This window comes from Schistocerca gregaria, chromosome 7 (assembly GCF_023897955.1).
Source record: "Schistocerca gregaria isolate iqSchGreg1 chromosome 7, iqSchGreg1.2, whole genome shotgun sequence".
NCBI classification, from domain to species: domain Eukaryota; kingdom Metazoa; phylum Arthropoda; class Insecta; order Orthoptera; family Acrididae; genus Schistocerca; species Schistocerca gregaria.
Genome location: NC_064926.1, coordinates 146,774,563 through 146,790,749, shown reverse-complemented (window position 1 = coordinate 146,790,749; position 16,187 = coordinate 146,774,563). Strand labels below are relative to the sequence as shown.

Sequence of the window (16,187 nt, the reverse complement as noted above, 5' to 3'; positions counted from 1 at the left end):
ATCCCCTGACATAATTTAACTGGATAGAAAAAACATCTACTCATCAAGTGGTGGCAGAACACACACGTAAAAGAAGGTTGTAATTAGGCAAGCTTACTGCACAGTAAGTCTCTCCTGACTCGCAGTTCTGGGTGACTTTCCTGAAATCTCTTCCTAGACCTTAGACCTCTCCAGTCCTTTTTTTCACCCCTCTTTCTTTCCCTTCAACCCTTCTGCCTGAAGGAGGAGCCACTGGTTCTGAAAGCTTGACTAAGTACAGCCTTCTTTTACATGTGTGTTCTGCCGCCACTTGGTGAGTAGTCTTTTTAGCTATCTGATTAAATTATGTTGTCAAAAATTGATTGTTTTCATTGCCATCTCCTGACATGTATTCCCAGTTTCTTGATGTAGGTATATTTGCTTATTATATACATGTACAAGTCAAATATCCCATGGGGGGAAACAAGTGGATGATTTTGTTGGTGTTGGACATATTCCCTTTCTGCAGTACACTGTGTTTTCAAATTAATTGTAGGGTTAAGTTACTTGTTTTAAAACAGAATTGTACAAATAACTGTCTTTTGCTGTAATAAAATTATTGTTAGCTATTTATGAATAGTATTTGATGTTTTTCATGGTTATATTACTCAGTCACCTCAATCTACATCTCAGATGCCATTGTTGACAGCCATGATGTGACGGCATACCAAACCTGCATCTTGTCTTTAGGGATACAGATAAAATATTTCTTGATGTCATCCATTTTGTTGTTACTTATAGGCAGTATGGATAGATGGGCTTTCTTGGGAGGCAGTTGCAAATGTTGTATAACTTTTCTCAATCTAAAAGTGTCCACTGTAAAGCCAAAACTAGTAACACTAGGTGAATTTTCAGCTGAAAAGATCATTTCATGGCATTTGGAAATAATGAAAAGCCTTTTCAGATGTTGAGGGATGACTTTACCATATAAATCATCTCTCAGGCAGTTTATTTTACAGAATGTAGGTCACCAGGAACTGTAGTCAGTAAAAGAATCCCTCTTCATTTGAACAATGGAAAACTTGTTATTGGCTTTTGAGGAATGTTTTATGAGTTCAACAATGTCATATCGTTCCTGCTTCCACTAACACATCGTGGACTAGGTCCGTACCTGCTGCAAATAGAAAATTAATGGAATCGGCAGACACATGTTATCGTGCAATCAGGTTCCTTTTAACAATGCACTGAACCGCTCGGAACCATAATTAAGAGAAAATAGGAATTTACAAATTTCATACTAGTTGCCTTTCTGGTGTAAGTGATTCAAATAGATTAGAGAAACATTTGACACCTCTTTGAATGATGCTTGAAATCATGTACAGCAAATGAGGTGCTGATTGAGAATTTAAAATTCAGTGTTTGACTTAGAATCGCTGGAATTTAACACGCTGCATATGACCCACATAGATTTACATGTTTACACATAGAACTGCCATGGACTGATCACATAAATTTACATTTTTTGTTCTGCACATATTTTCTGAGACCTGTTGCCCATGCCAAGAACTATTTCAATTTAACAAAAAATTATATATGAATTGAGGGTTCAGTGCAGTGAACAAAAATATGAATTTATTCTTATCTTTTGTTTTACCGCCAACAGTCAGTACCGTGAAATAGTCAGTACTGTGAACTTCATATGTCTTTCTTCAGTCCGACCAGATACGGATCCCACACACTCAAACAGAACTCAAGTATAAGTCACATCAGTGTCCTATACACCATCTTCTTTACAGGTGAACCACTCTTTTCTAAAATTCTCCCAATAAACTGAAGTCGACCATTCACCTTCCCTGCCATTGTTCTCTCATGCTCATTCTTCTTCATACTGCGTTATAATGTTACACCCAGATACTTAAACGAATTGACAGTGGTAAGTAGGATACTAGTAATACTGTATCCAAACATTACAAGTTTGATCTTCCTACTCACCCGCATTAACTTAAATTTTTCCACATTTACAGATAGCTGCCATTCATCACACCAAATGGAAATTTTGTGTAAGTCATCTTGTATCTTACTACAATCACTCAACTTCGACACCTTAGCATATACCCTGGCATCATCAGCAAACAGCAGAAGATTGCTGCCCACCATGTCAGACAAAGCATTTATATACATAGAGAACAGCAGCAGTCCTATCACACTTCCCTGGGGCACTCCTGATGATATCCTCATCTCTGATGAAAACTCGCCATCGAAGACCATATACTGGGTTCTATTATTTAAGAAGTCTTCAAACCATTCACATATCTGTGAACTTATTCCATATGCTTGTACCTCTGTTAATAGCCTGCAATGGGGCATCATGTCAAATTCTTTTGGGAAATCTGTAAATATGCTGCCCTTCATCCATAATTCCTAGTATACCCAAAGGCAGGCTGAATTTCGCACGAACGATGCTTTGTTAAACTATGCTGATTCATGTGCATAAGATTCTCAGTCTTGAGAAAGTTTATTGTACTCAAACTGAGAATGTGTTCAAGGATTCTGCAGTGAACAGAAGTTATGGATATTGATTTGTAATTTTGTGGGTCTGTTCTTTTACTTTTCTTGTATACTGGCATCACCTGTGCTTTTTTCCAGTCACTTGGGACTTTGCACTGGGTGAGAGATTCACGATAAATGCAAAGTAGGTAAGAGGCCCATGATGCATAGTAGTCCCTGTAAGATCAAAGTGGGATTTGCTACTGACCAGGCGACTAATTTACTTCCAAATCTTTCAGAATTTTCTCTATGCGAGGTATGCTTATTACAATGTCATCCATTAAAGGGTCTGTCCGATGGTCAAATGACAGTACATTTATGCAATTCTCCTGAGTGAATGATTTCTTGAACATGAAATTTAAAACTTCAGCTTTTGTTTTGTTATCTTCAGCTGCCACACTAGACTGCTCAACAGGAGACTGAATGGAAGCCTGAGACCTGCTTAGTGATTTTACATATAACCAGAATTTTCTCGGGTTCTCTGCCAAATCTTTTGCACAGGTGTGTGGTGGTAGTAGTTGTATGCTTTGCACATAGATCTTTTCACAGGAATCTCTAGTAACCTTTGCTTGTCATCGTTTATGCATTCTCTTTTGAACCAAGAATGCAACAGCCTGTTTCCTCAGCATCTATCAAATTTCGTTTTTACACCATGGTGTGCGTTTTCCCTCTTTTATCCACTTACTAGACACAAAGCACTCCAGACCACGATTTACAATCTGCTTAAACTTTGCACATAATTCCCCTACATCCATGTTACTAGAACTAAGTGATGCCAATTCACTATCCAAGTGAGATGTTAATAACTGCTTATCTGCTCTATCTAGTAGAAACACTCTCCTAGCCTCTTGAATGATTTATTAACTTTTGTAATCATAGTTCCTATAAAGACATTATGATTACTAATCATCATTTCTACACTCAAATTGCCGATAAGGTCAGGCCTATTTGTAACTACAAAGTCTACAATATTTCCATTGAATGTGGGCTGCTGAGATAGTTGCTCAAGGCAACTTTCAGAAAACGTGTTCAAAAGTATTTTGCATGACTGTCTGTCTGTCTGTCTGTCCCCCTTGCAATGAATTCACAGACATCCCAGTACATACTCGGCAGGGTCAACTTGTTTCCAACCACACCTACATCTGTTATACACAACTATATGACTTCAGTCACACTGAACTTCAACCTCATTGTTTCCATCCTGAGATTTCCAATATCATAGTGATAATTTTAAGCAATACTGCAGAATATTACCTGCTCCTTCAAACTGCAATGAAAATGTCTGTAAAAAGATGCAACAACATCCTATTTTTTCTGCAAGTTCCACAGGATACTAGGTATGAATGTTCCAACTACATCCTTTCCAAATCACTACACAATGCGAACAGTAGTGTGCACTGAATTTCCTTTGACAACTTCCTCAGCTATATATAAATAACTCAAACATACAAAATGGTGAAAATGTAAACACGTTTTAGGAAGATAAAAGGGTGAGAACCAGTACTGCACAATGAAACTACAAAACTGACCATTAAATGTGACCTATGCTGTCTCGTCAAGGAAGTAAATGATGGGATCAGATTTTAACATGAAATCAATCAGGATGTTTTGCTCATACATTAAACATTATTTGTTTTTGCTGTAATTAGTATATGTGATGAACTTACTGAAATGGTGTATTTTGTGGTTCAAACAGTGAACGGTACTTGTGAATAGCTGGTCCTGTCACTCCCGTCTCCACATAACAACCTGGTATATAATTGAGTGGTGGAGGACGCCTAGCTTCAAGCTCATCATTGAGGATATCCTGCCACTGGGATACAACACGCAAGACACCATGTATCAGGGGACTGCATACTGGTAGCTCTGCAAAAAATTTCATTTTATCAGTTTTTCATTTATCTTCCTATTTTTATCTACAAACAAAATTGGAATGTTGAGTAAATTATAACAGAAAGAACTAGGGTACTTTGTAATGAAATAAGCAGTTGGAAAACTGTAAATTAAATGAAAGTGCTGCTATATCTATAATAAAGTTTAATGCTGCCTACAAAATGTGAAAATATCCCCCCCCCCCTGCCCCCCCTCCCCTCAAAAACCAGAACTATCCAAAGAAGATCAGGGTTCAAACACCCACAATTAATCCAAAAACCTTAGGGTGAAAGAAGCCAGATGTACAACGTGCACACACACATATCTTAAACAGTAACTCAGTAATTGTGTGAAATTACTGATATGTATGTTCAGTGGCACAGTGGCATAGCTGGCAAAAGGTGGGGAGGGGCACAGGGTGGGGGGGTTGAGGTGTTTGTGGTCTGCACTAGAAACAGTTCCACGGAGGGGGGTAAGGCTGAAAAAACCTGCTCACGACTTGTGAGTACACAGGGTGTTCGATAATTCCCGTTACAAATTCCTGGGACAGGTAGAAGGGAGTAAGTATATAATATTTTGAATAGGAACTCACATCCATAAATATACCATTTCCATGCTACAGCCATTCGAAAACATATCTGTTAGGTAGATATACAACAGGGTAGTTACGGTAGGGCTGGTTACATCAGATTGGTGGATGTCATTTGACATCTATCCTACCTCTCTGACCTGGTTTAAGCCTCATTAATATGCCAGGCGAGTGCAACATGGTTCAGTATATGTTTGCAGAATACACTGGTATGAACCTTCTGAATGGTGAAGGTTGTGCCAATGGAAAAGTTGCTTGTTGCCTTTATCAGGATCATTCTCCACAATGTCCGACTCGATCATATACCCCTTTTTGCCAACATTATGCAACGGCTTTGCGAAAGGGTACCTTCACAATCAACAGGCGCGACTGTGATGCTGCAGAAGATGCCACACACCCAAATTGTAAGAGGTTGTAGTGCATAACTTGAAGAGGATTGGTCAACGAGTATATGAGCAATTTCTTCGGCTATTAATGAGTGGAATTGTGAAACAAGTGATGTTCTGGGTCATGCCAAACCAAGTGCTTGAGAAAGTGGTTACATTACCAGCATATCTTCAAATGGTTGTAGTATGGAAGTGGTATGTTTCTGAACATAGGTTCCAATTCAAAATACCATTTACTCACTCCACTTTACAAGCCCTAACAATTTTTCACGGGAATTTCCGAATACCCTAGATATGAAGTCTGGCCTCGGCAGCCAGAGACTGTGGTTTTGTGTGTGTGTGTGTGTGTGTGTGTGTGTGTGTGTGTGTGTGTGTTGCCCAATTCTGATGAAGGCCTGTTTGGATGAACAATTTTGTTTGACAGTCTTTTTGTTGTGGTTGTGCCTATCTGCGACTCACCCCTGTGGGGTTGTTGATCCCCCATCGGGTGCCTTCCCAGGTACGGCTTGGAAGAAAGGAAGAGGAACCCCGAACTATCAACTGCTGCCTTGCAGTCAGTAGAGGGATCTATAGAGGCTAAGGATGTTCCCCTGAAAATGGAGCCAACAATATGGTAAGCAGTAAGGGCAACTCCCCTGCAAAAATCAGTTTTGCGAATGCTAACAAAGGAATAAGTTGGCCAGATATTTTGATGACAACCCCAGCACACAAAAAAACAATGTGAGATATGGTATAAAAATATTGGCTCTCCAGGAAATCAGGTGGAAGGGAAGTGACATAATGGACTCAGGAAATTTCACTTTCTATAGTGACAGGAGGACAAATACCTTTGGAACAGGTTTTGTGGTCATTAAAGAACTGAAACATACAGTGATACACTTTGAGCCAGTCATGTTACGATTAAGGGGAAAATTTTCCAACACAACAATTATAAATGTACAGTCACACACAGAGGAGGCAGTTGAACAACAGAAGAATGAGTTTTGTAACAAGGTAGAGCAGTTGTTGATCAGGCACCCTAACATGATGTTAAGATATTAATTGGAGACTTGAGTGCAAAAACAGGAAAATAAGAGGTCTATCAGCCAACTGTAGGAAGACATAGCCTGCATGAAATATCAAATGACAATGGACTTAGGGTTGTAGATTTTGCTATAAGTAAAAACATGACTGTCAGCAGTACGTTTCCCGCACAAAAAGACACACAAAGAAACACGAATGTCTCAAGATGGACAATCAGAAATCAGATAGATGATATGTTGGTCGATCGGAGACACAGATTGGACATAATGGATGTTAGAAGCCAAAGTGCAGCTGACTGCAGTTCAGACCATCATCTAGTGAGAATTAAGTATAGGCAATGGATATTCTACTCAGTAAACAAAATGGCCACCAACAAGAGATTTTTGACATTAAGAAACTGAAGTTTGAAGAAATACGGAGAGCATATCAGATGAAAATAGAAGAGGGGATTAAAAACGATACCGACATGACAAATGAATGTGTAGAAATAATGTGGAAATGATGCAAGACTGCAATCCTCAAGACAGCTGGAGAGGTTTTGGGACATGTACGGGCTCACAGGAAGGCAGATTGAAGAATTGAGGAGCATAACATAGCATGAATGGAATTATTTCAGACAAGAACAAGAGCAAATATGAATGAATATAACGAAAAGTGCCGTGTAGCTAAGAGGTTCGTAGACAGAAGAAAAGAGCACTAGAAAAGAAAAAAATTGGAAGAAATTGAACAGCTAGGAGAAGATAAGCAAATATATGAATTGTACCAAAAAAGTAAAGAAGGAAAGGCAGGTTTCAAGCCACAACAAATGTGTGTAGAAGAAGGGAATTTGATAGGGGGAGAGTAATAAAACACTTGACAGATGGACAGAATACTTCGAAGAGTTACTGAATCCAGAAGTAGAAGGATTAGAATGAGAACTGGCAGAAATAACTTATTATGGACCAGTGGTTTTAACACCAGGACCCACACAGGAGGAAGTGATACATGCTATTAAGGCCTTAAAAAAGCATTTGGGACAAAGTTTCAGCATAAGATATATGGCCCAAAATACAATCAAGAAGGTTGGCGCACCCATACAAAGGCAGAAAAAGAACAACTTTTTGAGTGGGCAGGACATATGGTCAGAATAGAGGAGGACAGAATATGTAAAGAGGGTTTTTGATGGCAAGGCTGGAGACAGACAACAACGGAAGAGAGATCCCAGAAAGCGATGAGTAGACGGAATTGAAGACGACACGAAAAAGCTGGATGTCAGAAGATGGAGACTGAAAGTCATGGACTGGATAGAACAGCAGGGTACTGTGATGCAGGCCAAGGCCCTTCAATGGGTGGAGAGCCAAGCAGTAAGTATGTATCTGTGACTCAACCTTCCCACTACATGGTGAGTAGCAATCTATTCTTTCCACATTATTGTCATTATAAGTAATGCAAAAATTTTTTCCTTGGCCCTACTCTTTCATGAAGTTTCAATAGGTGATGGTACTATACGAAACCTACAAAATTGCATCTGTAATGAAGGTGCATTCCAAGCAGAGAGCTAGCGTTAAGTATAGTTTTGTGGAAAGTCAGAGCATCGCAGAGATTCTTAAGTGCTTGCAGAATGTCTATCGAGATCTGGCAGTGAACAAAAGCAAGAGTCACTGGGTGATGCGTCTGCCATCATTGTGACAAGGTGCACAAACCTGTCTGATCTCCCATGTGCTGGCTGGCCTAAAACAGCAATGACTCTTGCAATGTTGGAAAGTGCAGACATTCTCATTCAAGGTGATCGAGGATCACAATCAAACACCTTGCTGCTCAACTGAATGTCTCTGTTACAAGTGCTGACACCCTCGTCCACCAAGTAAGTCTCCGCACCTGAGAGGAGCTCACAAAACTTCATTGGACTGTTCTTCCCTATCCACCGTTCAACCCACGTCTTGCATCTTGCATCTTCCAACTTACATCTGTTTAGGCCAACGAAGGATGTACTCTGAGGGAAGCAGTATGCGAATGATGGGGAGGTTACTGATGCAGCAAGATGTTGGCTCCAACGTCAACCAGGAGAGTGGTACCTTGCAGGCATACATGCCCTCCCAGTACAATAGCATAAGGCTGTAGCATTGAACGTATTTTATGTTGAAAAATAGGGATCTGTAACCACAAGAGTGGGGAATAATATGGTGTATTGGAATCCTGAATACAACCAAACTGCTTTCATTTCATTCTTGACACTTATGGAAGCATGTGGACAACTAGAAAGCTTATGGACTGCATATGACCCTTTTATGCATATTTAATCACTGAAATAGTGTTCAACAGAAATTATTTTCATACAATACTTGAGAGAAGTGGGTCAATAATCTTAGTTTACTTTGATATATGTATTTCTTTGTACAAGGGGCACTGTTAACTTAGCTTGTCAGTTTTTACATTGTGGATGTGAAGTGAAGGTTATTGTGCTGTTATTTTTTGTGGTAAGTAGAGAATTGAGACTGCAAAATAAAGAAAACTGATCCTTTATTGGGGAAGGTACTGTGAGATTAAAATGATGTGCCAGAGTGTTACTTGGAACTCTGCCTTTTGTGTGCAAGTGCCCTACCAACCTAACTACCCTAGCACTACTGTGACCCATGCTCTCATCTTTACTTCCACCAGTACCTCATCATCTACACTTCACAGATGTTCTCCCATGAAACTTGCAGGACTAATGCTCCTGGACTCCTGCATTTAAGCCCCTGTCCAGTTTTAAATTGCCAGGAAGTTTCATATCAGTACACACTCCACTGCAGAGTGAAAAATTCATTTAGGAAACATCTCCCAGGGTATGGGTATGTCATATCTCCACAATATCCTTTCTTCTAGGAGTGCAAGTATCACAGGAAAACTTCTGTGAAGTCTGGAAGGTAGAAGATGTACAGGACGAAGTAAAGCTATGCAGAAGTAGCTCAGTTGGTAGAGAACTTGTCTACAAAAGGCGAGGGTCTTGGGCTCGAGTCCCAGTCTGCCACCTAGCTTTAATCTGCCTAAAACTTTCATTATCAGTGCACATTCCACTGCAAAGTGAAAAACTCACACTGAGGCTGCAGCTTTCACACTGAAGGTGCAGTGTTCATAAAAATTTTGAGCTTGTGGACATAGGAGATATCTAGTTTAGGGTCTCCAAGATTAAAAATCTAGTGTTGATGAGTAGGGATTTGATTGGTGAATATGGCACCTCGCTGCTGTCTTAACACTGACAGTGAATTGTAAGGGCATGTAATGATGACGTAGTCACTTGATGGTAAATCGTTATTAACTGTGTTATCGGTAGGCTGCGTACGTCTCTTCCATTACAAAACTGCTGGCACTCAGTGTGAGCTGCAATGAGTGAACCTGCTTACCACACATCCTCGGTGAATCTTTCGAGGTGTGTGTAAATATGTGATTGAATGGGATTCACTGTGTTCAAGTCTAGAACAGTAGTCTGCTGTAATGTATTGCTTGATTTACATTAAAATATCCAAAGTTCCTTAATACTGAGGTGATCACGACCTGTTGCTGAGAGAGCCAGTTTAAGCCTCAGAGCCTCTTGAGATGTTGGGAGATCTAGGACTGGGTGATGTAGTTGAGAAGTGTTCCCGCTGCTGGCAGTGAAGATAATAAAATCGACATTGTCAAATACATACTGACAGAATGTTGCACTTGGGGCAGGCTCTTCAGTGTGCTAGAGTGTTGACAGCTCCAGCCATTGAGCCTTTTTTTACACACTAGCTCACTTAACAACTGCAAATTAAATAATAAATAAAATGATACCTCCACTATTTAAACATGAGCTCAGTGAAGTTATTCTGCCTACTCACATGAGAAACCTGGACAGGAAAGGCTGGTGTGATTTTAGTCTGTCTGTAAACTGAAAATCGAGCCATGCTCTGAGTGAGGCAAGTTGTCTTTCCCGAAAAAATGCTACATCTGCCATATAGGAAGATTAAGAATCTATTTCTCCTCTAGCAGTGTAACACTCTGCACAGAATTAGATTCTCTCCATATGTGCTTCTAGGGTCAGTATTATTAACAACTCATATATATATATTAAAAACAAAGATTCCAAGACTTACCAAGCGGGAAAGCGCCGGCAGACAGGCACAATGAACAAAACACACAAACACACACACAGAATTACTAGCTTTCGCAACTGATGGTTGCTTCTTCAGGAAGGAGAGGGAAAGACGAAAGGATGTGGGTTTTAAGGGAGAGGGTAAGGAGTCATTCCAATCCCGGGAGCGGAAAGACTTCCCTTAGGGGGAAAAAAAGGACAGGTGTACACTCGCGCGCGCGCGCCCACACACACACACACACACACACACACACACACACACACACACACACACATCCATCCATCCGCACATACACAGACACAAGCAGACATATTTTGCCTAAATATCACATATGTGCGGATGGATGTGTGTGTGTGTGTGTGTGTGTGTGTGTGTGTGTGTGCGCGCGAGTGTACACCTGTCTTTTTTTCCCCATCCGCACATACACAGACACAAGCAGACATATTTAAAGGCCTTTATATAGGGAGATTTTATTCGAAAATTTTTTTCGAATTTTATTTTTTCGGAAATTATTTTTTCGAAACTTTTTCGAAAAAATTTTTTTTCGAAATTTTCTTGAATTTCCCCACCCTTTAACGTGATCTGGAGACAACATAACTACCCAACCTTTGCACCCATTGTTGTTCACCAACCTAAGTTCAGCACATGATCAACATAGCTCATCTCAAACCAACACTTTTTCGACTTTTTTCACACCTTTATCTCTCCCTATATAAATCTCTATTTACTTTCACTTTAACCTCATATTACCCTTTCCACCTACTAATACCATGTCAACCCCACAACATCCCTACAACGACCCCATTAAATTTTATTTACAGTCCCTCCGCAAACATGCCTTCACCCTAGCCAGATTACGCTCCCATATTTTATTTACTCAGGCTTGTCTGACATTTGGCATTACTCCCAAAGGCCTCACACTTAAAGTTCCCATCTCTGGCTGCAATCCTTCTTTCCATCAGTCCTTATACCAGTTCCAAACAGCACAATCCATAGCCCTCACCCGCCTAATCCTTCACCTATACATCGAATCGGCCAATGAACACACCCGTCAACTCCTATCCCAAATCAAAGTCCTCAATCTTTCCTCTCCCACATCCACACCGGCTGTACATAGCATCCTCCTACAGGCCAACCGCAAATTAGAACAACATGCCACCCTCCACCTCAAAAAACTATCCAATCTCCTGGTTTCCCACCTCCGGAAAGGCAACCCACTCACCCTCCACAACCTTTCCAACAAACCTCAACCTCCTCTCATTGCACACAGACCTAGTCTCTCCCATCTACTCAATCTCCCACTTCCAGCTCCACTCCCCCCAACACCTCAAATTTCTAGTCAACACAATCTGGAACCACAACACCCCAATTCAGTAGTTAACCTTTCCTCCAAACCCCTCTCCCAATCCGAAACCTCTGTCCTATCCAAAGGCCTCACCTTCAGCCCCACTCCCAGGTTCAACCAAACTGCCCTTGTCAAAGATTTACTGTCCTACACTCGTAGTCTCTGCTGGAAATATCACTTTGCCACGAAGAAAAACAATCCTGATCCCACTCCTAATGATCCAACTCCCCAAGACACTATCCAAATTGAACCCTGCCTGCAACAGTTCCGTCCTCCATCACAGCGGGACCCACCTCCTCTTCCTCAAAATCACCCTCTCCAAACCTTCCAGGAATTTCTCACTTCCAGCCTTGCCTCTCAATCTTTCTTGAAAAACCTTAATCCTACTGCCAACATCACCACAGCCGAAGCCCAGGCTATCCGTGATCTGAAAGCTGACCGATCCATCATCATTCTTCCGGCTGACAAGGGTTCCACGACCGTGGTACTTGATCGTCAGGAGTATGTGGCTGAGGGACTGCGTCAGCTTTCAGACAACTCTACATACAAAGTTTGCCAAGGTAATCCCATTCCTGATGTCCAGGCAGAGCTTCAAGGAATCCTCAGAACCTTAGGCCCCCTACAAAACCTTTCACCTGACTCCATCAAACTCCTCACCCCACAGACACCTCGCACTCCTACCTTGTACCTACTTCCTAAAATTCACAAACCAAAACATCCTCGCCGCCCCATTGTAGCTGGTTACCAAGCCCCCACAGAACGTATCTCTGCCTACGTAGATCAATACCTTCAACCCATTACATGCAGTCTCCCATCCTTCATCAAAGACACCAACCACTTTCTCGAACGCCTGGAATCCGTACCCAGTCTGTTACCCCCGGAAACCATCCTTGTAACCATTGATGCCACTTCCCTATACACGAATATCCCGCACGTCCAGGGCCTCGCTGCAATGGAGCACTTCCTTTCACGCCGATCATCTGCCACCCTACCTAAAACCTCTTTCCTCGTCACCTTAGCCAGCTTCATCCTGACCCACAACTTCTTCACTTTTGAAGGCCAGACATACCAACAATTAAAGGGAACAGCCATGGGTACCAGGATGGCCCCCTCGTATGCCAACCTATTTATGGGTCGCTTAGAGGAAGCCTTCTTGGTTACCCAAGCCTGCCAACCCAAAGTTTGGTACAGATTTATTGATGACATCTTCATGATCTGGACTCACAGTGAAGAACAACTCCAGAATTTCCTCTCCAACCTCAACTCCTTTGGTTCCATCAGATTCACCTGGTCCTACTCCAAATCCCATGCCACTTTCCTAGACGTTGACCTCCATCTGTCCAATGGCCAGCTGCACACATCCGTCCACATCAAACCCACCAACAAGCAACAGTACCTCCATTATGACAGCTGCCACCCATTCCATATCAAACGGTCCCTTCCCTACAGCCTAGGCCTTCGTGGCAAACGAATCTGCTCCAGTCCTGAATCCCTCGACCATTACACCAACAACCTGAAAACAGCTTTCGCATCCCGCAACTACTCTCCCAACCTGGTACAGAAGCAGATAACCAGAGCCACTTCCTCATCCCCTCAAACCCAGAACCTCTCACAGAAGAACCCCAAAAGTGCCCCACTTGTGACAGAATACTTCCCGGGACTGGATCAGACCTTGAATGTGGCTCTCCAGCAGGGATACGACTTCCTAAAATCCTGCCCCGAAATGAGATCCATCCTTCATGAAATCCTCCCCACTCCACCAAGAGTGTCTTTCCGCCGTCCACCTAACCTTCGTAACCTCTTGGTTCATCCCTATGAAATCCCCAAACCACCTTCCCTACCCTCTGGCTCCTACCCTTGCAACCGCCCGCGGTGTAAAACCTGTCCTATGCACCCTCCCACCACCACCTACTCCAGTCCTGTAACCCGGAAGGTGTACACGATCAAAGGGAGAGCCACGTGTGAAAGCACCCACGTGATTTACCAACTGACCTGCCTGCACTGTGATGCTTTCTATGTGGGAATGACCAGCAACAAACTGTCCATTTGCATGAATGGACACAGGCAGTGTTTGTTGGTAATGAGGATCACCCTGTGGCTAAACATGCCTTGATGCACGGCCAGCACATCTTGGCACAGTGTTACACCGTCCAAGTTATCTGGATACTTCCCACCAACACCAACCTGTCCGAACTCCGGAGATGGGAACTCGCCCTTCAGCATATCCTCTCTTCTCGATATCCGCCAGGCCTCAACCTCCACTAATTTCAAGTTGCCGCCGCTCATACCTCACCTGTCTTTCAACAACTTCTTTGCCTCTGTACTTCCGCCTCGACTGACATCTCTGCCCTTACTTTTTGCCTTTAAATATGTCTGCTTGTGTCTGTGTATGTGCGGATGGATATGTGTGTGTGTGCGAGTGTACACCTGTCCTTTTTTCCCCCTAAGGTAAGTCTTTCCGTTCCCGGGATTGGAATGACTCCTTACCCTCTCCCTTAAAACCCACATCCTATCGTCTTTCCCTCTCCTTCCTGAAGAAGCAACCATCGGTTGCGAAAGCTAGTAATTCTGTGTGTGTGTTTGTGTGTTTTGTTCATGTGCCTGTCTGCCGGCGCTTTCCCGCTTGGTAAGTCTTGGAATCTTTGTTTTTAATATATTTTTCCCATGTGGAAGTTTCTTTCTATATATATATATATATATATATATATATATATATATATATATATATATATATATATATTCCATGTAGTTTAACACTATTTGTGGAAAATTTTATATATATATATATATATATATATATATATATATATATATATATATATTCCATGTAGTTTAACACTATTTGAGGGCAAATAAACATTCCCCCCCACCTTCCAACCCCCCCCCCCCCCCCCACACACACATATCCACATCACACCCAATTGGTCAGGGTTTTTAGAACGTTGTTCATGGCCCCCCCCCCCTCCACTTCCCCCACTGAACAAATTCTCCCCCCCCCCCCCCCCCCCCAATTTTCCGTTGTTGACTGGACTATAATGAGTGAATTCTACGTTTTCTGTCTGAATTTAAGAACTGATGACAATTCGAATTATGTCTTCAAGTTGAGAAACATGACTTGTTAAGTCTGCAAGTGTATTAGCCACTACTGCTAGGACCTCAGTTTTGTCATCTTCTTCAGGGTTTGACAAGTTATTTTACAATTATTTTAGGGTGTTTTCTTAAGTAGTAGTTCTTTTGAGTAACACTTGTTTAAAGTTATCAGTATCTACTCTGTCTGTGGGTTACATTTGGCTTTTATTGTTGAGTGGGAGAAATATCCAATTTATTTCCCATATTTTCTACGAATTTCCACTGGGTTGAGATGATGTGTTGCACAATACGAACAATAATCTTCATTCAGCAACCCATTGAACACAATGTAGTTCTCAACAAACTTATCATAAAAAGCAGTCATGAAATATGTCTTCATTCAGAAACACAGATGCTTTGATGGGTTTTGTGATGACATGAAGACTACTTAGTGAATTACTTTTCCCCTTAGCTATTGGCTTGTAAGGGGTAAGCAGTGCACGTCTTAAGCATTAGCACACATCACTACAGTCAATCTCACACTGTTCTTTTGACAAGATATGGCAATTTGCAGCACTAATAGTTTTATAGATAACATTTTCAATTTTATGGAAACACTGTTGAAAATTTGGGAAATAAATGGCATGTTTCTCCCACTCAACAATAAAAGCCAAATTTAACCCACAGGCAGAGTAGATACTGATAACTTTAAACAAGTGTTACTAAAAAAAACTGCTCCTTAAGAAAACACCCTAAAATAATTGTATCATAACTTGCCAAACCCTGAAGAAGATGACAAAACTGAGGTCCTAGAATTTCCAGATTTAACAAGTCATGTTTCTCAAGTTGATGACATTATCTGGATTGTCATCAATTCTTGAATTTAGGAAAAAAAAAGTAAAATTCACACTTAATAGTTCAGTCAATAAAGGGAAATAAGGAGGGAAAATTTATGCCTGCCTCACCACCAACTATACAGATAAAAAAGTGTGCAACTGTCTTTTCCCCATCAATGATATCTTGGAATTCTTCACAAAACATAACAGCTGCTATGTAATCTGATAACTTTTCACCTAAGAAAGCCAATTATTGTACCCCCATAATGTGTTTACCTCCTACTGAACCAATTTCCATGTGACTTTTATTTATCACTGCACATGCACTATACCACCAACAACAAAAACAGAGTAATGCTATATAGTAGTAATTAATCCATGACATTAAATTATAAAGGAAGTATGAAGGATCTGAGTCAATAATCATATTTTTTTTTTTCAAAAAAACTAACCCCTTTTATGTATTTACATCATATTGATAGACTG

General features: G+C 41.2%; 1 protein-coding gene across 4 annotated transcripts in view; it reads right to left on the bottom strand.

The window, feature by feature from the left end:
- Nucleotides 1-16,187, bottom strand: part of LOC126281225 (dmX-like protein 2) — a 313,079-nt gene that overhangs the window by 72,639 nt on the left and 224,253 nt on the right. For all 4 annotated transcript variants that reach the window (XM_049979978.1, XM_049979982.1, XM_049979980.1 and 1 more), the window contains exon 49: nt 4,173-4,371. In XM_049979978.1, coding sequence (XP_049835935.1) covers nt 4,173-4,371 — 199 coding nt within the window. The remainder of the gene's footprint in view (nt 1-4,172; nt 4,372-16,187) is intronic.